The 23,930-nt window shown below is 39.6% G+C and overlaps 1 protein-coding gene and 1 long non-coding RNA gene across 2 annotated transcripts in view; one reads left to right on the top strand and one right to left on the bottom strand.

Moving 5' to 3' along the window:
* Nucleotides 1-13,058, top strand: part of LOC111091272 — a 41,289-nt gene extending 28,231 nt beyond the window's left edge. The window contains exons 3-4 of the long non-coding RNA XR_005374726.1: nucleotides 10,585-10,806; nucleotides 11,800-13,058. This is a non-coding gene — a long non-coding RNA (uncharacterized LOC111091272). The remainder of the gene's footprint in view (nucleotides 1-10,584; nucleotides 10,807-11,799) is intronic.
* The window catches only part of SHQ1 (SHQ1, H/ACA ribonucleoprotein assembly factor), a 102,030-nt gene extending 80,901 nt beyond the window's left edge, over nucleotides 1-21,129 (bottom strand). Inside the window, exons 1-5 of the mRNA XM_038565848.1 lie at nucleotides 20,892-21,129; nucleotides 16,048-16,112; nucleotides 13,069-13,191; nucleotides 12,122-12,282; nucleotides 3,542-3,654 (exon numbers count right to left, since the gene is read on the bottom strand). Of these exons, the coding sequence (XP_038421776.1) occupies nucleotides 3,542-3,654; nucleotides 12,122-12,282; nucleotides 13,069-13,191; nucleotides 16,048-16,112; nucleotides 20,892-21,034 (605 nt within the window). The 5' untranslated portion in view covers nucleotides 21,035-21,129. The remainder of the gene's footprint in view (nucleotides 1-3,541; nucleotides 3,655-12,121; nucleotides 12,283-13,068; nucleotides 13,192-16,047; nucleotides 16,113-20,891) is intronic.
* Between the last annotated feature and the right edge of the window lie 2,801 nt (nucleotides 21,130-23,930).

The following is a 23,930-nucleotide window of genomic DNA, read 5'->3' as shown; positions in this document are numbered from 1 at the left end:
GTCCAGATCGCAGAGTACTTTCTATGCCATTCCAAGGAGGTAGAAGCTTATACCTCAGACAATGGAGACAAAGTAAGGTTTTAAGCAGATGTTCATTTTCAGTACTTAAGACATTATACTGGTGGTTTTATATGGCTGACAGAGTTGCAGAGGTCCAGGCTGGAGAAAAAAATACCAAATACAAAGTCAATAGATGGCTGCACTAAGGCAGACACATACAAGGACCAGACAGAGACTGAGTGAAGGAAATAAGAAAGAGATAAATGGTACCACTTTAGGATAGATTAGAAGTTTGGGGTAAGAAAGCAGTCAAAGATAAATCCTAGGCTTCTACCTTGGGTGACTGGCATGAAAAATGGTACACTTCGCAAAGAGAAAATTCAGGAAGACTCTCCAGGTAGAAACGATGAATTCAATTTTGGACATGTTACAATAGTAGAATCAGCAAAATCTCAGTCGCTCTCCAAACCCTTAACAGCTCTCCAAACTCTTAACAATGTGGCTTTTCTTCAGAGCACTTGTCACCATCAAAGTATTGTCCCCATGAGGGCAGTGACCTTGTTGTAGTCATGCTAATCCTCAGTGTATGGGACACTACCTGGCATGCAGCTCATCCAAACAAGTATCTGTTGAATAAGTAAGTGCATTCGTGAAAAAATGAACAGATGAAATTTTACTCTAATGCTTTCTCCTAAGCTTGCCATTTTGAATAGAGACATGTCAGAAGCAGGTGACCCTCTTCCTAGCCTCATCATTACTACTTACAGTCTTGAGATTCCTCAATCAATTCTAGTATATGTGCTGCCGAAGCGAGCACTCCTCAATCAATTCAAAAGCCTAATCAGTATACCAAGGTCTTCAGTGAATCTATAGTACTGAAAAGTTACAATTTAAAATGGCACCCCAAATGTACTGATCATTTTTGTACCTTTTCTTATCTCACCGATACTTAGAATGCTGACTAAATTCTATTTTCTCCAAAAGAAGGAAATAGGCAAATTTTATGAACTGGTTAAGGCGAAAGATATGCCAACAATTAAAATACAGTATGTCTGGGGAAGGAAAAAAAAACATTCTAGCAAAAGAAATATGAAAACTTGGCTATAATAGACAGAATAGGAATGTCTATTAAAGAATGTTTCAAGATGCCTTCGACAAACTGTAGTGTAAAAATAATATCCAAAAGGAGTTACAAATGGTGAAAAATAGATATCAAAAACAATATGTGTTTATGGATCATCTATTATATGTCCAGTATTATGCTGGGCTGCAAAACACACAGCAAGGGGGTAAACATCACACGATGGCACCTAGAATTTACAACCAAAGATTTTTAAAATAATGATCATCCTAAATCATTTATATGTGCCTTTGAAATGTATGAATTTTTCTATATGATGAATTTACCTTACTGTGTTCTGCCTTGGGATGGATTTAAAATTGGTTTTCCCTAAGCTCCCAAAAAACATGACACCATGAGGAGACACCATGACCCAGTAAAGACAAGTGAAACAACTTGAAAAGTATATTACACACTAACATATGTTATGCATTACACATGTACATTGCATTTACATACATAAACGCGTAATATAAAATACTCAACGTATTGCCTAGAAGGTAGGTAAAAACTGAGGTAAACCTTTTCTTCCACTGTATTAACCAATGAGAACAATTTAAAAAGCACTGGGCTAAAAAAAAATTAATTGAAAATTTAAAGGAATTTTACTTGCACTTCATTTATTATTAACATATTTGGGTGAGGCACACAGCTAATATAAATAATGAGTAAGAAGTAACACAAAAATTACAATTAGCCAAAGTCCTACCCTACCAGAAAAGTCACAAAGAACCTTTACCTCATGGCTCCCACTCTCCGACCTGCCCATGACTAAATTTAAACCACTCGTGTAAAAACTGTTCCTTGAGAAATGGAAAGAACAGTTCATGCATACTGTGAAAGAAAATGAGCTTCTGGATAAAGAAACACAGAAATGGAAAAAAATAAGGACTGCATATAATATCACACTGTTAAGTATAAATTCCAATTTCCTAATTCTCTCAGGCCATACAGTTATTCTTCCAGTTTTAGAAGAGAAGAGATAGGCAGTTCTTCTAATTAAGCTCCCTCCCACTTGAAATTTTAGTCTTGTGAAGCTCATTCTGTTTTCATGCCGGCCGGAGAAATTTGCTGACAATGAAATTTCCCACTTTAAATATTCAGCATGATTTTAAATAGGTTTCTTCAAATTACTCTTCAGTGGACCTTTAAAACTACAATTGGAGAGATAAAGGTAATTAGAAATGGCAAATGGTAAATGGTAAATGGAGCTGAATATCTCAGATGTCCTCCAAAATATAATATACCCTGTTCTTACCCAGCTCCCCCCAGGACATTGAATAGTTTGACCATTTATCACTACACATCACTCAGTGCATTTGCACATCACAAGATATATTTCTGCCATTCCAATTAGTCTCCCACTGTGTCATAGGAGATAGAATGTTAATCACAAGTGCAACAGCAGTTAAACTGAAATAATGTACATAAAAAGGAAATACAAAATGACAAACGGAAAGACGCTTTTCAAGTTCTGACAGAGCCACTCAGTAGTGGTATGACCTTGGGCAAGTCCTTTAACCTTCTTTCCCTAACTGTTGTGAAAAGTGATTTAAATAATCACTTGAGAGTGCTTGATAAGCTAAAAGCACCATACAAATATAAGGGAAAATGATGATTATAGCAGCACATATAACAAGTTTAGAAATTGCTGGCCCAGAGCTTGGGAAGAATAATAATTGAGGCGACATCGACATATGACTCACATCCTAAGAGATTCGAGCTAGCATCCACAGAGGCCAGGTGACAATCCCTTACTCGGAAAAAATGCTACTATTGTGGCCAATGAGAGACATCACAATGTCTCGAGTGATATTTACCTATTCATTAACTAGATAAGTTTGTTAGGCAAATACAAGCCTGATAGAGACACATTATGATGAAAGACACAATTAAAGCAGATGGGAAATACAGCAAAACTCAAAATTAGATTTTATTTATACCCTACCACAACGAATAAGTATTTGTAATTAGACTCAGATCCTCAAGTACAAGTGCTCGCAGATCAAGTGTTGGGAAAACTCTGCATCAGCCAAGAAGTGCAGTACATGTAGATTCAAACTCTTAAAGAAATTGAAACATCTTTTCATTTACATATACTGTTAATTACAACAAAAAGTCTACTGAAAAGAACTAAAATTAATCTCATGAATGTGGTGTTCTACTTTTAAGCCTGGCGAGACAAAATTTAAAGAAGTACATTAAGAGTTCTCCTCTGTTGGAGTGACCTATTGAGAAACATCTTACAAAAATCAAAGAGGCCTAAGTTTATAGGTTAATTCAAATGTCATTTAAGGTTCTGAACCATCACTAATTTCTAGAATCCCAAACCACATGCTTAGCATGGTTAAAAAGACACTCAAAAAACTTTCACATCAATGTCAAGTCAATTATTTAATCCTTAAAAAACTCAATACTCACAGATAATGATCAGGATCAAATTTGGCCAGCTCAGCAGCCAAGCGCTTCTGCCTTCGTTCAGCTGCAGGAGTGAAATCTGGGTCCTTAATATCAATAACATCACTCAATTCATCCTAAGAACACCCAGAAAAGAAAGAATAATTGCTACTTCCCATTTCATCATTGAAAAATCTAACTTCCCACAAAAGCCCAAAACAAAGGAACCATATGACCAGTGGGCCATAATATTACCTGTGACATTTCAATTCAAATCTAGCAAATGTTTGTTAAACACCTATTGCTTGCCAGGCCCTGTTGGAAGCTTTCGCATAAATTATCTCATTTAATTCCTTACAGCAAAGTGATCAATATATATTAGAGCTATAAAAGTTCATCATAAAAAAAGGAAAAACCAACAGAATAAACTCGTGCAAGCAAGTGGGGACATTTATCTCTTCCCCATTTACTCATAGAAATTTTTAAGTTATTAACAGTATGTTTAAATAAATTTCTAGACTGTAAGATGGAAGTACTCCTGCCATGTTAGCAAACAGAAACTTAGATAACTTTTGTATCCCTATATATTTCTGCTTGACCAGAAATGCACTACATCCAGTTAGCCAATCTCCAGAGGCCAAGCCAACCATGGGCCCCATAAGTCTTTCCTTGTTCCCTCACCCAAAACAGGGTGGACTGCATAGCCAATCAGGTATTTCCTATCTTTCTCCTCCTTGTTCTTTATTCTTTATCCTATAAAAGCTTTCTACCTTTGGCCCCATTTTGCAAACCTCCAGCGGAGACTGTTTGCTTCCTGAAGTATTAAATAAAAGTCTGTTTGTATTACTGAAAATTGTCTTTTTTTTTTTTTTTTTTTTTAAGATTTTATTTATTCTTTAGACAGAGAGAGAGAGAACCAGCAGGCAGGGAGAGGTGGAGGGAGCAGACTCCCCACTGAGCTGGGAGCAGGGCTCGACCCCAGAACCTAGAGATCATGACCTGAGCTGAAGGCAGATGTTTAACCATCTGAGCCACCCACGCACGCTGATAATTTGTCTTCTTTCATCATTTTTTAACAAGCAAAATGGTTTGAATGTCAATGGTTTGAACATCTACACATATGCTTTCCTTTTGTTTCTGTCTGAAACAAAAGGAAAGTCAGCTGGTCTGACTGGTCTCCATAAGGATTACCAATTAAAACTTATACAATGTATATATATGTACAAAACTGTATACATTCTACTGTGTAAGCAGAATTTAAGAATTTTTAATGGCAATTTTAATGTATATGACTTTCCATCTGCAAATTTAAAAATCTAATCCTAAGTAATGTTCAACTTTACTGTAAAAATCTTCACCTGGATGTATACACACTGATACGCAGCATGTTTCCTAGGCCAAATCCTATAGGAAACAGGTAGAGTAGGAAAACTGTCTGGGATACCACAGAGTATTTTCTCTTTTAATTGGAATTATAAAGCCAAGAAACTTCACATGATGCATAATATTCCTAAAGCTACACCTTTTTCTTCTTTGTTTAACCTCCCCACTCCAATTGCTGACTGCAAGCGAGAAAAATGGGATTTGGAAGAACCTTCAGTATTAGCTGAAAAGAAATCAAGGGAAATAACTTGACAGAGTGGAGGCAAACTGAAAACAAGATTTGTAAATGGAACAACAGATAGGTTAGCACCTAATAATCGGGCTTAGAGTAGAGAACTATAAGATAAACTCAGTACAAAGAAATGACCTAAGCTGGAGAAGCCAAGGAGACACACTAGGATACACACTCCCACACACACAATCAAAACTTGTACATGTAAAAAAAACAAAAAAAACTCTCTCATCCCTACCGCAATCCACTTAGCTCAAATAGTATCAACATTTAATCTAAGCACATTCTGATACTACAAAAAGGTCCACAGAACTTTGTAGAAGTCACATCCAGAACATGTTAATACTTCTAACTACAAATATTCTAGGCAAAAACCAGATCACTGGTGGTCCCCAAACAAAATTTTGCATTTCAAAAGTTCCTTTACAATTCACTTTTGGGAAATTAAGAATGTATTTTCCTATAGAAATACTACTATAAATAGTAGTTACAGGCTCATGGTAACCCACAAATTTATTCAATTCACAATAAACTTTAAACAAGGTACTCCTGACACAGAGTTTAACAATCCTATGGCAATGTTTCCATGGGAAAATGCTTTCAGAGTTCCATTTTAATCCACCAGAAACATCTCTTCTCCAAGTTGGACAACCTGGATTCTTCCTCTCTTCCCTACTTGCTTGGCTGCATGAAATCTGTTCCCCCAGGCAAGAGTTGACAAAGGTGCTGAAGTAGGCCTTGGGGGTGGGGGAGGTGGAGAAGTCGAGTTGTACTGTGCACACAGGACTCACCTCAGCTAGATGACTCCTAGGAAAGTCCTTTCCTGCCCACAGACTCTAAGTCCTTCTCCCCAATACCTGAGTCACCCACTTCCTCTCCCCCTTGCTCCAAGGAGTTCTTTGCACATACATACATACATATGTGTACACATGCACACACACACTTCTGAAAGCAGCCTGATGCAACAGAAAAACTGTGACCTTATGGTCAGACAAAAAAAAAAAAAGAAAACCCAGCTCCAGCTGAACTCTGTGGCCTCCCTGAGCTTCAGCTTCCTTTCTGTGAATGAGCGTAGTCACACTTCCGTCATCCAGGTGAGTATTACTCTTCTCTTGCTGCTCTAATAAACAACTACAAACGTGGTGGCTTAAAACAACACAAACATATCCTCTTCCAGTTCTGGAGCTCCAAGGTCCAGAATCAGTGTCACTGAGCTAAAATGAAGGGAAGGGAGGGCTGGTTCTTTCTCAAGGTCAAGGGGAAGAATCAGCTGCTTTCCCTCTTCCATCTTGGAGGGGTGGCTTCCTCATTTGTTGGCTTGTGGTCCCCCGTGACAATACTCTTCCTCGCTCAGCTTCCAGCATCACATGGCCTTCACTTTTTTCACTCTGACTTTCTTATCTCCTTCTTATAAGGACCCTGTTATTAGACAGGACCCGTTATGCTGGCTAATATCCCCATCGCAAGATCCTTAAGTTAACCATGCATGCAAAGTCCCTTCTGCCACGTAATGTAATGTGTTCCATGCTCCGGGGACTGGCACACAGACATGTCGGAGAATGGGATGGAAAGGAGTATCATTCTGCCTACCACAGGCTGTTATGAGGATTAAATGAAATAATAGGAGTCAGGCATCAAGTACAGGGCTTGAAATATTCAATAAAATTAGCTTCCTTTCTCTACATCTCCCTGTTCCATTGCTCTTCCCCGTTACTCACTGGCCGCCACCCTACTGAGATTACCTATCCTCCCTCTCCTGCCATTTCCTTACTTGCCCACAGCAATAAAAAAAAAGGGGGGGAGGGGAATTAAAATGTGCCACTTCATTATTTCACCTGGACCAGAGATAAGGTCACAAGTGGGATATAATCTGGGGGTTTCGGTAGGTAATTCTACATTTAAGGATAAATGGACTAAGGGACCTGCAGGCATTTCAACATACTAATTGCACTGAGAATAAACCCCAACTTTCCCCACTCACAGCTCTGTACCATGCAGCCCCTATCCCTCACTTCACCCTCACCTCCTACCTTCCCCTTCTCGCTCGAATCCCCCAAGCCACACACCAGACTGCCTTCCATTTCTAGAACTCTGAGTCTTTGCACTTCCAGTATACTTCTCAGCATTCAGGACTCTGTGCAAATGTCACCTCCTACAAGAGGCCTTCTCCAAGCATCCTCACCAAAGGAGTACTCCCTGACCCTACCCCCAGCTCTTGCATCACCCCATCCATTCCTTCACTTGTCGCTATCTGAAATTCTCATGTTTGTTGTTTACATGGTTACTGTCTATCTCCCCACCAGAAGACTCTGCGAGGAAAAGTCTGGACAATCTCCTTCCTCACTGTATCCCCAGCAATGTTTCTGGCCTTCAGTACTAAATCATTCATTCAGTAAATACTGTGTGAGGGCCTGGCTGAGGTGCTAGAGATCCCCAAATAGACACAAAGACAAGATCCCTGCTCTCAGAAAACGGGAATTAGAAAGGAGGGATGCAGCTATCCTTCCTCTCTCCCTCTTCTTCCCCCTTGCTTCCAGACTCAGGGCCTCTACATGTAGCTATGCAGCCTATACCCCCAAGAACATTAATATCCACAGTACTACAAGCCCCACCAGGCTTGTCCTCTGCATAGTCATACACAGTGGCCCTGTTCCAACTGGACCGCCAAGAGGAACCAGAACAAACTACAAAGCAAAGTTAGCTCGGGGTAGAGAAACTGGTCTACAGCACCAACTAAAGGCAGAAAGATAAGAGGATGGGAAAGGTTCAGCTACAGCACAGGGGAAGGGATTCTCTCTCTTTTTTAGAACACTGCTATGGCCACTGTGAGTAGAGCCATTTAAAGAGGGGCATTGCCAAGAAAAGGTCGTGTAGGATTTAGATCCGGCTTATGTGAGGTTTTGGCAGAGCTCTGGCAGAGACTCTCCAGAGAGAAAATGAAGAACTGTGTGCACATCTGGCCAGTAGGTCTCCTGGAAACGACAGCCTCGGGTCCTTAGTGCAGCTGAGGGAAGGAAAGGGCCAGCAAGCCAGCGTCCTGTGGCTGCTGGCAGCAGTGGTCCTAGGAGCTGGCTGGGTTGGCGCCCAGAGACTCCAGGATTGTTGCTCCTGGCAGCCTCCACCGCCTAAACCTTGTTGTGAAGGCCTGACTTTGAGCAGCCAGGGCAGTTTTCCAAAGGCGCCCTGGTGGCTGGCAGCAATTTCAGAAGGGAAAAGAAAAAGGGGACAGGGAGGGGGGAGATATGTTAAAAAGAATTTGTTTCAGCAAAAAAAAAAAAAAAAAAATGCCTTTATTTTCTTCTCATTATTAGTATGAAACACAGAAGTTTCCAAGCAAATGTAAATGGTTGGAGGGAAAAAAATAATGAAAGAATATGCTTTCTCATAAAGGGTTAAGTTATTCAATTAAGAGAAGATACCTGGGTCTTGGAATTATGGATGCTTCTCTTTGTTATATTTTCATAACAAATTTATATTGCTTTTATCATTAGAGAAAATAAAGCTATTTTTCACTTAAGGGGGAAAAAAGAGTACAAAAAAAATGAGTAAAATATGAGCCATCAACAAAACTTCATGGATATTTTCTCACCAAAGGCAGAACGAGAGAAACTCTAAACTTGTGAGAAAACAGTATTTGAGAAAATGGTGACATTTCTTAAATACATCATTTGAAAACAGAAGAGATGTTCTCAAATTTCTTAATGCAGCAATCCTTTCAGTTTCTTCTAGCTGCTTCACGAGCAAAAAGAGTTACACCACTAACCTTACATGATCACTGTTTATAACCACATGGTATAACTCACAAATCGAGCAATCATAAGTGCAAAACTCTGCGAGGAATACCAAGTATGTAAGTTTTTTGCCACTATCTCATAAAATACATCTACCTTAATACCCCAGAGAGGGTGGCCTCTGGTTCACATATGATTTTTGAAAGTTCTCGTATTTCCTAATGTCATGGGGGAGGGGGGAGAACGTGGGTGGCTCAGTCTGTTAAGCAGCCAACTCTTGATTTCACTTGGTGGTCTCAGGGTCACAGGATCCAGCCCCAACTAGGACTCTGTGCTCAACAGGAAGTCTGCTTGAGATTCTCTCTCTCCCTCTGTCTCTACCCCACCTCCACCCCCTGCCACACATGCGTGCTCTTTCTCCATTCCTCTCTAAAATAAAAATAAATTGTTCCTAAAACCATGAAGGACATCACAGTCTTCTAATTTCATTCATGTAAGAAAATATACTATTCTTTAAAGCCTACATGTGTCTGCTGGTTTGTCCACTGGTAAAAGGTACACACATTACAGCAACAATACAAGGATGGAATAGTAACGTGGAGCCTGGTACAGTGCCTAGCACAGGAACACACCAGCTGTTAGCTGTCAATGCACAGACACTAGAGGTCCACATCTCTTACTCAGATCCTCTGGAGAGGGGTGAACTTCAGGATTCAAACTCTTCAAAGAGTTTCAAAAAGTAACATGGTATACATATATCCCGTATTTTATTTAACCTCCTCTATATCTGGGGCATCACCTCATATTCAAATACATAACATTTTCTATGGAAAAATTTGTGAATATGCACACTAACTGGGATTTAAAAACTAGTAAAAGACATCGGCTCAGATCAGGTTTTGCCACCAGACTAAATACAAAAAAAAAAAAAAAGAAAAAAAAGCTTAAAGAACTTTCTCTGATCTCAATACTACAGACATGGGTTATGAACCTATACTACTAGTAGTATAACTACTTACATCATCCCTCAGAATGTTCGTGCATGTGTATATCTTTTTTTTTCCTATGCTGAGAAAAATATGCATTCCAAGTATTTAGAATAGCAATGTTCAATTAAAATGTGAACAGTTTAGGGACACCTGGGTGGCTCAGCAGCTGAACACCTGCCTTCAATCCAGGGCATGATCCCACGGTCCTGGGATCAAGTCCCACATTGGGCTCCCTGCATGGAACCTGCTTCTCCTTCTACCTCTGTCTCTGCCTCTCTCTGTGCGTCTCTCATTAATAAATAAAATCTTTTTTAAAAAACTGAACAGTTTTATGATTTTAGATAATTAAACTAGGGACACCTGGGTGGCTCAGCTGGTTAAGGTCTGCCTTTGGTTCAGGTCAGGATTTCAGGGCTGGGATCGAGCCCTGCATCAGGCTCCCTGCTCAGTAGGGAGCCTGCTTCTCCCTCTCCTTCTCACTTGTGCTCTCTTTTGCTATCTCTGTCTCTCTCTCGAATAAATAAATAAAATCTTTAAAAAATAAAAAATTCAGTGGGGGGAACAGAATGATGTAATCAGGGGCTCCAATTATGCTATGTTTTATTTTTTAAGTTGGGTGATAGGCATCTAGGGATTTGGGGCCTTAGTTAAGATATTCAGAAAAACATAAAGAATATCCCACAATAATTTTTTTTTAAATAAACCTAAGTTACTAATTGAACATTTCAACAGATGCAAGAAGTTGTGACTTAAAGGACTTGGCCTAGGATTGATCACATTACAGTGTCTGGCAGCTTCGCATCAAATTGGCAGAAATACCTTGAAAGGACCTTTCCTCAACGGCAGTGGCAAGAAATCAAGTTCCCTGGCCTCAGAAATTATATTCCATCTGAATGTACAATCTGTACTTAGCCTGTGTGACTTGAATTAGCATTCATTTAGAGCTCCAAACAGGTAAGCCCAGAACTGACTGACCACAGAGTCGCTCTTGGCTAACCAACTTTAGGTCCACTCGCTGTAGTTTCTGCTGTAGACAAAACTGACTCTATTCTTACTACCTCAGAGATGACCAACCAATGCGATTAGGGAGAGAGAACCCAGAGAGACTGTAATTCAGCAAAAAAGCATTTTGAAGGTAATTAATCAGCATTATTTGCTCAAGTAAATTCCAATTTTTCTCCCTTTAAGGAGTCTCAAGAGCATTTAATATTTTAAGGGCAGAAGTCTTTCTAGCATCCTATTTTTTTTTCAAAGAGTTTTCACAATGTACCGTCTCCTTAAGTTTTCTAAATGGCCTTTCAAAGTCAGTGAGCAAATTTATCTCTATTTGACAAAGAGGAGACAAAACTTGTTTGTAGTCAAAGAAGTGGCCTATCATCCTAAATTTAAACAACGTAGAAGTGGGATTAAAACATAGGTAAACCACTCCTGAGTAGATTCAAATATGTCTTACTACAATAAACCACACTCTGAACAGATTCAACATCCTCTCCCCAGGCAGGGAAATTTAAAAAAAAAGAAAAGGCTGTTGTTGTGGTTTCCTTCACTTAAAAAAAGAAATGAAAAACCCAAGTTAATGGCTCACAAACACTTTCATTATATAACGTTCTAGGATGCATTTTCTGTAAAACAACATAGTGACAAAATAGTTCAAAATCTCTCCTCTCCATTTCATTCTCCCCACATAGCCTAAAATAAAGTAGCATTTCCTATGTGTTTTGCGGAAGAGAGTGATGTCATTCCTTTTTAGTCTGACAAATGATCGGGTTTTAACAAGAGATTACATTCAATCCCCACTACCAAGAGTAAATAGACAAAAGTGCCTACTGTACACCAAGAACTAAACAATTTGATCAAAAGACACAAACTCACTTCCACCGGGAACATTTGGTCTCATTTATATTTATAAAACAGAAGAGACATCATGTAATAATTTTCATTTTTCAGAAGTATAAAACAAAGATTGCCAAGAAGTATGAGAGAGGAGTTCCGTTTTGTATTTTGGAAACTTCATGTCTAGAATACTGAATGAAGTGGAGAAAAAAGAAAGTAACAGGACATCTGACATCTGTAAGCACAGTATAACTGGGCAGAACAGCCAAAGCAATGGAAAGGAACAAACATCTGGGTCATCGCTACATACAAGAAGCTGGGATTTTTGCTTTAAATACGTCATCTCCTACAATCTTCATAAAAACCTCCCAGTAGGAGCAGAAATAAACTTAAAATATCCAGATGATAAAACCAAGGTGTTTTATAAAGACCACACCTGCAACCGCTGAAACACTCCAGATCTTAAGTTTCCAAAGCCATAGTGGTACTGCGGATTCAGAGCACTTTCCGATGCCTCTTCATAGGGGGACTGTTCAATTTCCCAGTCAAACTCTTCATCCTCCTCTTCTACTCTTTCCTCAGAAACCTCAGATGCACCTGAATGTGTTAAATATTAATTGTTCAAGTATTAGATTTCCTGGGTACAACTTGGGGAAGAAAAAGTATAGGGGAAAAAAAAATGTCTTCCCATGTGCACCAAAAGGGACACAGAAGAATATGTGTAGCCCCACTATTTTTAAGTCAAAAAGTTAAAAATAAAAAAAAAAGGACGACCCAAAAGGCCCATCAGTAGTAGGATGTATAAATGATAAATGCAATGAAAGCAAACAAACCTGAGCTATAGATGGATAAATCCCACAAAAATATTAAGTGAAAGAACCCAGACAAAAAAGCATACATACCGTCTGAATTATATACACAATTCAAACAGGCAAAATAGAGGCTAATGGTAACCTGGAGAGAAGGGAGGGAGAAGTGACCAGGAGGCGGCTCAGGGTAAGATTCCAGGGTATTGGAAATGTTTCATTTCCTGACTAGGTGGTGTTTCTTTTTTGCAATTCATTGGATTATAAACTTTTGATCTAAGCTCATGAGGCCATTATTTTGCAAAAGACAGAGATGCTGTTTTGAATGGTCCAAAAACGTGACTGACATGTGGGTTTGATAAAGTTCTTTTTGTCTTTAAATTATATGTTACCAAATGAACTATTTTTTGCATTTTCATGTGATATCCTTACCTTGTCACCTTAAGGATTTTTCTGATTTCCTATTTGCTTTATCCCTCTTCCCCTAGAAACATACAGCATTCCAAATATTGTATTAACCTGTATTTCTTTTTCTTCTTTTTAAACCTGTATTTCTTCTTAACTACAATAAACATACCTATTTCTTCCACAAGTGGTTTTGCAGTCCTGGATTTTCTTGGTGCCAGAAGAGCAGTTAACATGTTCAGCCCCTCAAAATGCTGGCCAGGAGTCTCTTTGGGCAATCGAATGGTAAAAATTCCTTAAAGATAAATTCATTTTAAGCTTAGCTCTATTAAAAAATTCAAAGACTTCACAAATACATCTAAGAAATATGTATCTTAGTAAATTATAACTCTATTTCATGGGGCTCCAAAATTATGCCATTATATACTTAGTGAACAAAAACCAGGACAGAAAAAGGCTCAAGTAAGGTTTTTCAGAATCACTGATTCAGCTATCATCTCTATAAGAAATTAATCTGCTAAAGCTGCAGAATGCTTTAGTCTTATACAGTATCCTCTTAACCTATTGATAATATTAAAAGTCCAAGTCAAAAATCTCTAAAACTCAATGGCCTGAGAAGGTAGCAGCTTAGAGTTAGCCCGTAGCTACTTAATAGATTTATTTCTGGACTAGAAGAGAAAAAAAAATCAGGATATCTAATCCAATGAATAGCAGTAGTTTCAAAAACACACAAAATCTTAAAGCAATTATAGCTTAATAAAGTTCTCTGCTATCTCAAGAGACATAACTCTAAGGAATAAGTCTAAGGAATAAGTCATAAGTCTAAGGAATACTCAAATTGTATGTACTTCTTTTCTTTCTCTGATTGGGCTTATCAACTTCATCTAGGCTCCCCCCATGAACTTACATTATCTGCTACTCTGAATTTTAAAATATTTAACTCTTTTCATTGTACTTAACCATACTCCAATACAGTTGACCCTTGAACAACATGGGGCTTAAGGCCTGACTCCCTGTACAGTCAGAAATTTGTGTATAACTTTGACTCCCCAAAAAGTTAACATCTGATAGCCTACTGTTGACTGGAAGCCTTATCAATAACATAGACAATTGATTAACACATACTTTGAAGAAAAAAAAAAAAAAACACATACTTTGTATGTTATATGTATTACATACTGCATTCTTATTACAATAAAGAGAAAAGGTGAGATATTACCTCACACCAATCAGAATGGCAAAATTAACAACTCAGGAAACAACAGATGTAGACAAGGATATGGAGAAAGAGGAACCCTCTTACACTGTTGGTGGGAATGCAAGCTGGTGCAGCCACTCTGGAAAACAGTATGGAGGTTCCTCAAGAAGTTAAAAATAGAACTACCCTATGACCCAGGAACTGCACTACTAGGTATTTATCTAAAGGATACAAAAATAGTGATCCAAAAGGGCACCTGCACCCCTGTGTTTACAGCAGCAATCCCCACAACAGCCTAACTATGGAAAGAGCCCACATGTCTATCAACAGATGAATGGATAAAGATGTGGTATATATACAATGGAGTATTACCCACCTATCAAAAAATTGAAACCTTACCATTTGCAATGAACTGGATGGAAGTAGAGGGTTATTATGCTAAGCAAAATACGTCAATCAGAGAAAGACAATTATCATATGGTCTCACTCATTTGTGGAATTTAAGAAACAAAACAGAGGAGCATAGGGGAAGAGAGGAAATAATAAAATAAGATGAAAACAGAGAGGGAGACAAACCATAAGAGACTCTTAATCATAGGAAACAAACTGGGGGTCGCTGGAGGGGAGTCGGGGGGGAATGGGGGTAACTGGGTGATGGACATTAAGGAGGGCATGTGATGTAATGAGCACTGGGTATTATATGCAACTGATGAATCACTGAACTCTACATATGAAACTAATGATATACTATATGTTGATTAATTGAATTTAAATAAAATAATAAAAGAAAAAGAAAATGCTATTAAGAAAATCATAGGGAAGTGAAAATACATTTTCGGTATGGTACGGTATTTATTGAAAAAATCTGCATATAAGTGGTCCTGCACAGTTCAAACCCATGTTATTTAAGGGTCAAGTGTATATCAGTTAACTTAAATACTTCCACATATACAACCTTCCTAAGCTCCTGGGTACTTTTAAATTTTAATAAATTTGTTTCAATATATAACTTATCTGCAATTAAAACCAGATTTACTACCTAGAAAGGCAGTTTCATTATATTTCATTATCATAGTAATTACATTGTGTTATAGGTTATAACTTTGTCATTTAACTACTTCATGCCATCCTTCCTCCCTTACCCTAGTTTACTAAGGTCAATAAACATTCACTTAATAAATTACACGAGTTTATAAAGGTGTTCTTTTTCCACATCCACAGATAAAGGAAAATCCAGTGGCTTCTACAAAAGAAAAATAAATGGTTTCAAGGCTAGATGAAATGAAGGGCTTATCAATCATGAAAAGAAAATTCAGTCAGCCTTTAATGCCACTTCTGGACAGTTTCTCTCCCACCTACGCATTATTAGGTTTTAAGTTTGAAAGCACATAAGAAAAATTCCATTCAGGGCTTATAAAAATCACCCACATCTTTTGTAATCACTTCACATAATCTGACTTTTAAATGCTTACTAAAAGTAGAGGAAGTAGAAAATAAACTTCTAGAAAAAAGAAACAGTAAACAACTTTAAAAACTACTGTAAAGCACTTGAAAGGACTGAGAAAATTATACCTATTAAGAAATCCACGAATAGGGATCCCTGGGTGGCGCAGGGGTTTGGCGCCTGCCTTTGGCCCAGGGCACGATCCTGGAGACCTGGGATCGAATCCCACATCGGGCTCCCAGTGCATGGAGCCTGCTTCTCCCTCTGCCTATGTCTCTGCCTCTCTCTCTCTCTGTGACTATCATAAATAAATAAAAAAAAAAAAAATTAAAAAAAAAAAAGAAATCCACGATTAATAGGCACTGGGCTTGTTAAGAAACAAGAATATGTGACCAGGACAGACTGCACTTGCAAAACATCTAAAGGTCCCCATCGAATCTTGAAGGATTACGACGTAGTTATGCTAACATGAAGAATCTAAAGAATAAACAAAATCCAAAAAGCAATACCTTTATCTGCATCATAGGATCCTTGTTCACTTCCATTTTCCACAACTCTTCCAGGAAGGGTCAATCTGCAAATTTAATATAAGGTTTCATAAAGTACTAAAAGCACAAAGTATAATAAATGACCATCAATGATAATATACATTTACCACTGAAATCTATCAACCATTTTATTTATTTTTAAATATTTTATTAATTTATTCATGAGAGACACAGAAAGAGACAGAAAGGCAGAGACAGGCAGAGGGAGAAGCAGGCTCCATACAGAAGCCTGATGCAGGACTCAATCCCAGGACTCCAGGATCACACCCTGGGCCAAAGGCAGGTGCTAAACCACTGAACGAGGGAACGAGATCCCCTCTATCAACCATTTTAAAAGGCAATTCCCCAGCATTTCTTTAACATTTTACAAACTAAATAACTTACATTTTTTTCCTAGCTGAGAAATGAGAAATCACAGGTGACTCATCTTTGTTTGAATACTCCATAGTCACCAATAAAAGCAATACTGAAAAAAAAAGTGATACTTAAAAAAGAAAAGCCACAATAAATATTGGTTACCACTATTGTTACAACACTTTTGTCTTCCTAAGAGACTTATTAATATACCTGGTGCCTGACACAGCAGGGGCTCAAACAAGGTGTATTCATTGACTCCTACCCCACTAAAAAGAATTTTTAAAATGGAAAACAATTAAGAAACAACAAATCAATTATTTATTTTGGGCAAATTACTACTTAAAAAAAAAAAGCAAAAGTTTTTCTCAAGTCTCATTATTACTATACAGAGATTTTCCCCCTCTTTCATATTAAAGGAAATGAACTGATTTCCCTGTGCCCAGTTTTACTCTGATTCAGTCAGCCTTCCACTAAGGCTCCAAAAGAACTTTTCTAAAACAGAAACCAGACCATCACTTTCCTATTGAAAAAACTTCTACAGCTCCCTAACACCAACTAAATAATTCAAACTCATTGGTACCATGTATCAGACCAGCTCCCATTCTATTCCAAAATAAAATATTAGGCTCCTTTCCTCCTATATCCCCCTTTTCCTTTTGCTTCCTATTCTCTCCTCCTCCTCCTCCTCCTCCTCATCATCATCATCATCAAAACTTGGCAGGTCCCAAAGGTCAAGGGCTTCACAACCTAATTACCTTTGATCTTAATAGTTTCTGGAGCTATATAATGCATCTTCCAAACCAAAATACCTTCTAAGCCCAACATAAGGAGTCAGTTTGTGCTTGTTATAATGGTAACAAACACTAAATTTACAATCAGAATCTGAGTTGAATCTCAGCTCTGCCATTTACCACCTCTCTTTCTTTGTACAAGTTAATTAGCTTCAAAGCTCATATTCCTCATCTGTTAAAAGGAAAACCAACAGAATGTACCCCAGGGTCACTGTGAGAAGGAAAGGAAAATGCAAGGGGCTTAGTGGCTAGTGAAACAGGTAAGCATTAAAAAAATGTAAGCTATTATTACCAACTTCCTTTTCCTGAACTTTTTGTAAGTATAAATTCTTACTGCATAATAGTGAAACTATATTTGTTCACAGACCTACCACCCCTACTAGACTCTCAATTCCTCAGGGAGAGAAGCGAGGTTTTATTCACCTCTGGTATACTGCAATGAACTGTATTTTCAAAGATGGCCTGTCTCATATCACTCCTCCCAACTGTGGCATATATCTCCTCTCTCCTTAAAACTGAGTGAGCTTGCAAGTGTCCATCGATAAACGAATGGATTAAGAAGATGTTGTACACACACACACACACACACACACAGAGAGGAATATTACTCAGCCATAGAAAAGAATAATATCTTACCACATGAAACAACATGAACAGATCCAGAGTATAATGCTAAGCGAAATAAGTCAGATAAAGGCAAAATACCGCATTTCACTCACATGTGAAATTTAAGAAACAAAACAAAGGAGGGAAAAGAGACAAACCAAAGAACAGACCTTTTTTAAAGATTTATTTTATTTTAAGATTTATTTATTTGAGAGAGCAAAAGGACAAGCAAGAGAGCAAGCACAAGGTGGGGGAGGGGGAGAGGGAGACAAGCTGAATCCCCACAGAGCAGGGAGCCCAACTTAGGGCTCCATCCCAGGACCCCAGGATCATGACATAAGCCCAAATCAAGAGATGCCCAACCAACTGTCTGAGCCACTCGGGGCCCCTAAAGAACAAACTCTTAACTGTAGAGAACAAACTGATGGTTACCAGAGGGGAGGTGAGTGGGAGGGATGGATGAAATAGGTAATGAGCACTGAGTAATGTATAGAATTGTTGAATTACTATATTGTAAACCTAAAGCTAATATAACACAGTATATTAAATATACTAGAATTAAAATAAAAATTAGTTTTTTTTTTTTTAACTTTGGAACTGTTTTAACCAATATAATACAGAATTGACAATGCGATTTCTGAGATTAGGTCACAAATGGTGACATGAACCTGCCTTGCCCCCCCCCCCCCCCACCCAATACTTGGCTATGAAACCTTCAGCTTCCACCTCCCCAAAGGAGGCACAAACTAGACCATGCAAAGACCTCACACAGTAAGGTCCTGAGACTACACAAAAGGAGATGCCCTCCCCCAGCCACCAGCTCTGGCCCTTGCAGTTCCAGGTCCAGCCACAATATGACTACAAGTGAATTAAAGATCTCAAGTCAAAACAGCCCAGTCAAGCCCTTACCTGTTCCTGACACACAACCAGAACAAGCGAGTTAAATAATTGTTGTTTTGCAACATTAAGTTTGATTGGTTATGCGGCAAGAGAAGACTGGAACAGTAGGCCCTCATAATAAATATCTACTGTCTATTGAACAACTGATTGCCTGGTAATGAAAACTATGCATGCGTTATCTCAATCTTCAAATCCACTCTTTAGGATCCCTAGTATTAGTCCCATTTTACAGATTAGGAAACTGAGACTGAAACTTGCCCTAAGTCCCAGAACTGTTACGATACTAGGACCCAGGTGTGCCTAATTCCCAAGCTCCTGCTGCTACCCAAGCATATGAGTTCATGTGAAGAATACTCTTTAAACTGTTTCACACACAACCTCTTTATTTGGTCTTCATCAAAACTCCCAAACATAAGTGGTTTTTACTTTGAAATTTCTGTGAATGTATTTTTTATTTTACATTCCTAATCTCATTTAAGATCTTTTCTCAGGGCCTCTGATCCCTCATCTACAACATATGTAAATAACAGAAGCTACCTTGCAGTACGGTCTGTCCTAAAATCAAATGAGATCGCCCACCTTAAGTATTAACCTGAAGTAAAACATTCAGTAAATGTTTGCTACCACCAACACCATCTTCTTCCCATTCTTCATGCCTTACCTTAAATACCACCTCTTCAGAAAGTCTTTCTTTGGCCACTTTGTATTTAAACAGACTCCCTTTTCTTTTCTTTTCTTTTTTTTTTTTTAAAGATTTTATTTATTTATTCATGAGAGACAGAGAGAGAGAGAGAGAGAGAGAGAGGCAGAGACACAGGCAGAGGGAGAAGCAGGGTCCATGCAGGGAGCCTGACCCGGGACTCCATCCAGGCACCCCAGGATCACCCCCTGGGCCGAAGGCAGACACTAAACCGCGGAGCCACCCAAGTGTCCCCTACTTTTTATTTTCTAAAATAAAATGCTAAAAAAAAAAAAAAATTAAACAAAATAAAAATTAAAATGCTCAGTGCTCTCCACCCCCCTTTGGAGCACTTGACACACTTTGTAGTTATATGTTTACTTGTCTGTTTGTTGTTCTCTCCCTACTACAATGTAAACTACATGAGACACCACCACATCCCCAAAACTGAAAACCCATAAATAAATAAATAAATAAATAAATAGATAGATAGATAGATAGATAGATAGATAGATAGCGAGAAAAGTGCAATATATGCAGGTAGGTGGACTAAGTCGGGGCCTAAGGGAAATTTGGGCAAAACTGGATCCTCTTGACTCAAGAGGAAGTTTTGATTAGGAAAGCACATGGGCAGGAAGGAGAGGTCGCTGGGAGAAACTAAGAGGATGGACTTTTACCAAGCAGGAAAAGGGAAGGATAAGGATGGGCCATTTTTTTTTAGAAGAAAATACTCCAGCGGTGTCCTCTGTAAAAAAAAAAGAGGCTGATAGGAACGCCTATTTCCAAGGAGTGCGGTCAAGATTGGAGGAGACGATGCAGACCCATCACTACACTTAGCCCGCGTGGCTTCAGGCGTTTGAGGGAGCAGTTAGCTGTTAACCACCGTTGCTATGGTTCTGCAAAGGAGAAAAATGCAAAAAAATGCAAAAAATGCAAAAAAACAAAAAAAAAAAAAAAAAAAAAAAAGCAGGCGAGGGCTGACGGTACGACCTTCCTGGGGGAGGTGCGAGAACCAGGCTGACCCGACCGAAACTGCAAGGGCTCCAACGTCCCCAACGCCGCGCCTTAGAGTCCCCGCTGGGGATTTTTTTTTTTTTTAATTTTTATTCATGAGAGACAGAGAGAGAAGCAGAGACACAGGCAGAGGGAGAAGCAGGCTCCATGTGGGGAGCCCGACGTGGGACTCGATCCCGGGTCCCCAGGATCATGCCCTGGGCTGCAGGCGGCGCTCAACCGCTGCGCCACCCGGGCTGCCCCCCGCCCGGGATTTTTAACAAAGTCTAAGGAGGGAACGAGCCGCTGCGGGCGCGCGTCCCAGATGCTGCGGAAACCTCGGGAAAAGGCAAGGGACGCCATCCCGCCCTGTCCTCCTCGCTCGGTAGGCAGGCACCGGACGAGAAGATGAAAAAAAAAAAAAAAAAAGAGTGAATCCGTCAACTCCTCGACCCCAGGGCCGGACAGCGGGAACTCGCCTGAGGAAGTACGGCTTGGCGTAGAACCTGAAGTCCACCCCCTCGAAGTACACGTCGAACTCCGAGACCCGGGCGTAGGGCACGCGGATGGCGACCGTGAGGAAGGCCGGGTCCTGGCTGAGGTCGAACGCAGGGGTCAGCATGCCGACTCAGGCGCCCAGGCCGCTCCAGTCAGTCCCCACGCCGCCGGCACCCAGCCTGCCGGCCGGCCAGCCAGCGCGCTTCCGGCACCAGAAGGAAGTGCTCCTGCGTGAGGCAGGAAGTCCCGCCCCACGCCGGTCTCCATGGAGACCCGACGCTGCTAGCGGCGAGAGGGCGTGGAGCTTGCGGACGGGACCGCAGGAATGCAGCCAAGGGGCATGCATAACTTTGGAAAAGCGCGGACAAGCGTCCTCCTGCGATTCGCCAAGCCTGGTTCGACATCCTAAGAGATTAGCTGGGGCAGGCATTATTGGCTTTGCAGGGAGGCAGACCTGCGTTTGGATCCCTTCTCGGCCCTGTAAGGTCTTGGGAAAGTTGCAAGACCTCTCTATGCTTCAGATAACTCTTGTATTAAATGATGATAATACTGGCCCGGTGAAGAGGTCAGAATAACATGAAGTTATGCAAGTAAAGCCCTAACGACGTACCTGGCAAGCTGTCAACGCTCCCTGTGTGCAAGCAGTCACCGCAGGAGCCACAGCCCTGTCGTTACTGTGGTTTTCCTCAGCTCTCACCTGCCTTGTCACCAATTCCCTTTTCTCCCTCCCCCTTCCGTCTGTGTCGGTTTCTCTCTCCCTCCCTTTTCCTCTCCCTCTCTTTTTCTGCTACTTCTCTCCCCTTCTGAATTCCTTGTTTATTTTTGTTTACAGAGTGTCCACCCCACTAACCTCCCTGACTCTGTACTGTGAACGCCAAAGAACACGACTTAGAGAGGTTAAGCACCATATCTTATAATCATGCATCTTAAAATTACCAGAACATCTGATTCTTCAACCCTGTTAGTGTCTGCATTGACAAGCTGCCGTTCCTCTGTACCCCTTCTTGCTTTTTCTCACTTTTCTCCATACTCTTTAGTCCATGCTCCTCATACTCACCCAATGCTAGTCCCACTGATCTCCCTTTTCCCCCTACCTATTCCCTTGGCCTGCCTTCCTCTCATTATGTTTCCTGTTATCCCACCAGAAACTTAGAGTAATCGGGAAACAGTATTTACCTCCCAGCTTTCAATGACAATGGAAAAGGGATGAGAGTCATCTCTGTGGTAGTGAGTGGACCAGATAAAGCCAAAAGCCTTTTCGACCTCCAATTTTTACGAATCTTGAAAATTAATTAGGACTCCGAAAAACATCAGCAGGAGCAAGTAAAACAAAAATTTCAAAATAAAACGACTCTGCTTAACTCTGGGAGTCTTAATAAACATAAAAAAAGAGGCTCTGTGTCAAACAATGGAAAGAATACTCTTTAAATATTCATCTATTTCCTGGGTAGCGGGGCAGCCCGGGTGGCTCAGCGGTTTAGGCCGCCTTCAGCACAGGGTGTGGTCTTGGAGACCCGGGATTGAGTCCCACTGTTGGGCTCCCTGTATGAAGCCTGCTTCTCAACCTCTGCCTCTCTCTCTCTCCGTCTCTCGTTAATAAATAAAATCTTTAAACATATATATATTTCCTGGGTAGCAGGAGGATCAATTGAATTAGTTGGATACTTACCATGTGCCAGCACTGTGTCAAATCCTTTATAATGATCCCCTTTTTCCCTTCTGACTGCTCTTTGAAGTAGGCACTCTATATCCCCAGCGCTCACACAGGAACACACTGCTGTAAGTGGTGCCATGGGAATTGAAACCCAACTGGGCCCCCGACTCTAAAATACTATAGTTTCCTCCTTCAATATTACCACCTACCCAACTGTTCCACATTCTGAGTCTAAGCCTTCCTTAGACCATAATGAGCTTTACAAATAATAGGTGCCCAATATTGGAAATGAATTGGGGCAAACTTGGAATTAGCAAAGCTCTCAAAAGGTCCCTTCAGATACGCCTTTGGCTAGATAATTTCAAATTAGCTTATCTAGAAAGAATCTTTACTTCTACCAGGGGACCTCATTCCTGTAGGTCACAAGCATTAATATTTTTAAATTATTAATGCCAAAGAAATATCTGAGGCTGAAGCTATTCTCTCCATGGGGACACTGTAAGTGAAAGCACTTTACAAAGTAGACCTGTACACTTCCTAGATATTTTATTCTGTGTTTGACCATACACTTGTACACGCACACACATATACACACATACGCACAGGACTGCAATACAGATAAAGAGACTATATGATTCACTGCTGCTGTTATTTGTAAGAAACATGTTGCATCTTCTATAATCACAAAATACTGACAGTTGCAACTAATTTCTAATTAGTGGTAAATTACACAAGTTAAATACATTTTTAAAAAATAGAATGTTTTAGATAAGTTTCCCTCTACTGCCATCTAACTTTGGTCCCCTTTTCCACTTCCCCAAAGTTAATTCCTCTAAATAAACTTGCAAACTTTGTATATTTCTATATGCATTTCTAGGTACCTGTTACTTTATGTTTGCATATGCATGGGCACGCTATCACACAATAGATGTAAATCTATCGTACATGTTGTAACGATAGATGCAATCTATTGTAAAATGTTGTAAATGTACAACATTTTATTTTTTACTTTGATCATTTTTTAGACCTATGCATTTTAGACTCATGGATCATGTTGAGTCAGTCGAGTTTCATGTCTAGATATAGAAATTGCTTGAAAATCAAGACATTATTTCAACATTTCATGTTAACTCTTGGTGTAAAGGAAAATCAAACAGGAATGAATTTTTTCATCATTTTTTGAGTCATTCAAAGGGTACAGTATTTGTTTTCTTTTTTTTTTTTTCTTCACACTTACTTTTGGATGCCCTTTCAGTGTTTTAAAAATAGTTTTTTCATTGGTCACCTTATTGAGGACATGTATATAATTCACCAGCTCTGGTTATATTAAATTAGCCTATCTTCTAACAAACTTGATTGTAATCTG

The sequence above is a fragment of the Canis lupus genome, chromosome 20 (genome assembly GCF_011100685.1).
Source record: "Canis lupus familiaris isolate Mischka breed German Shepherd chromosome 20, alternate assembly UU_Cfam_GSD_1.0, whole genome shotgun sequence".
Lineage (NCBI taxonomy): Eukaryota > Metazoa > Chordata > Mammalia > Carnivora > Canidae > Canis > Canis lupus.
The sequence above is the reverse complement of the archived record's forward strand: the minus strand, read 5'-3'. Positions and strand labels throughout refer to the sequence as shown.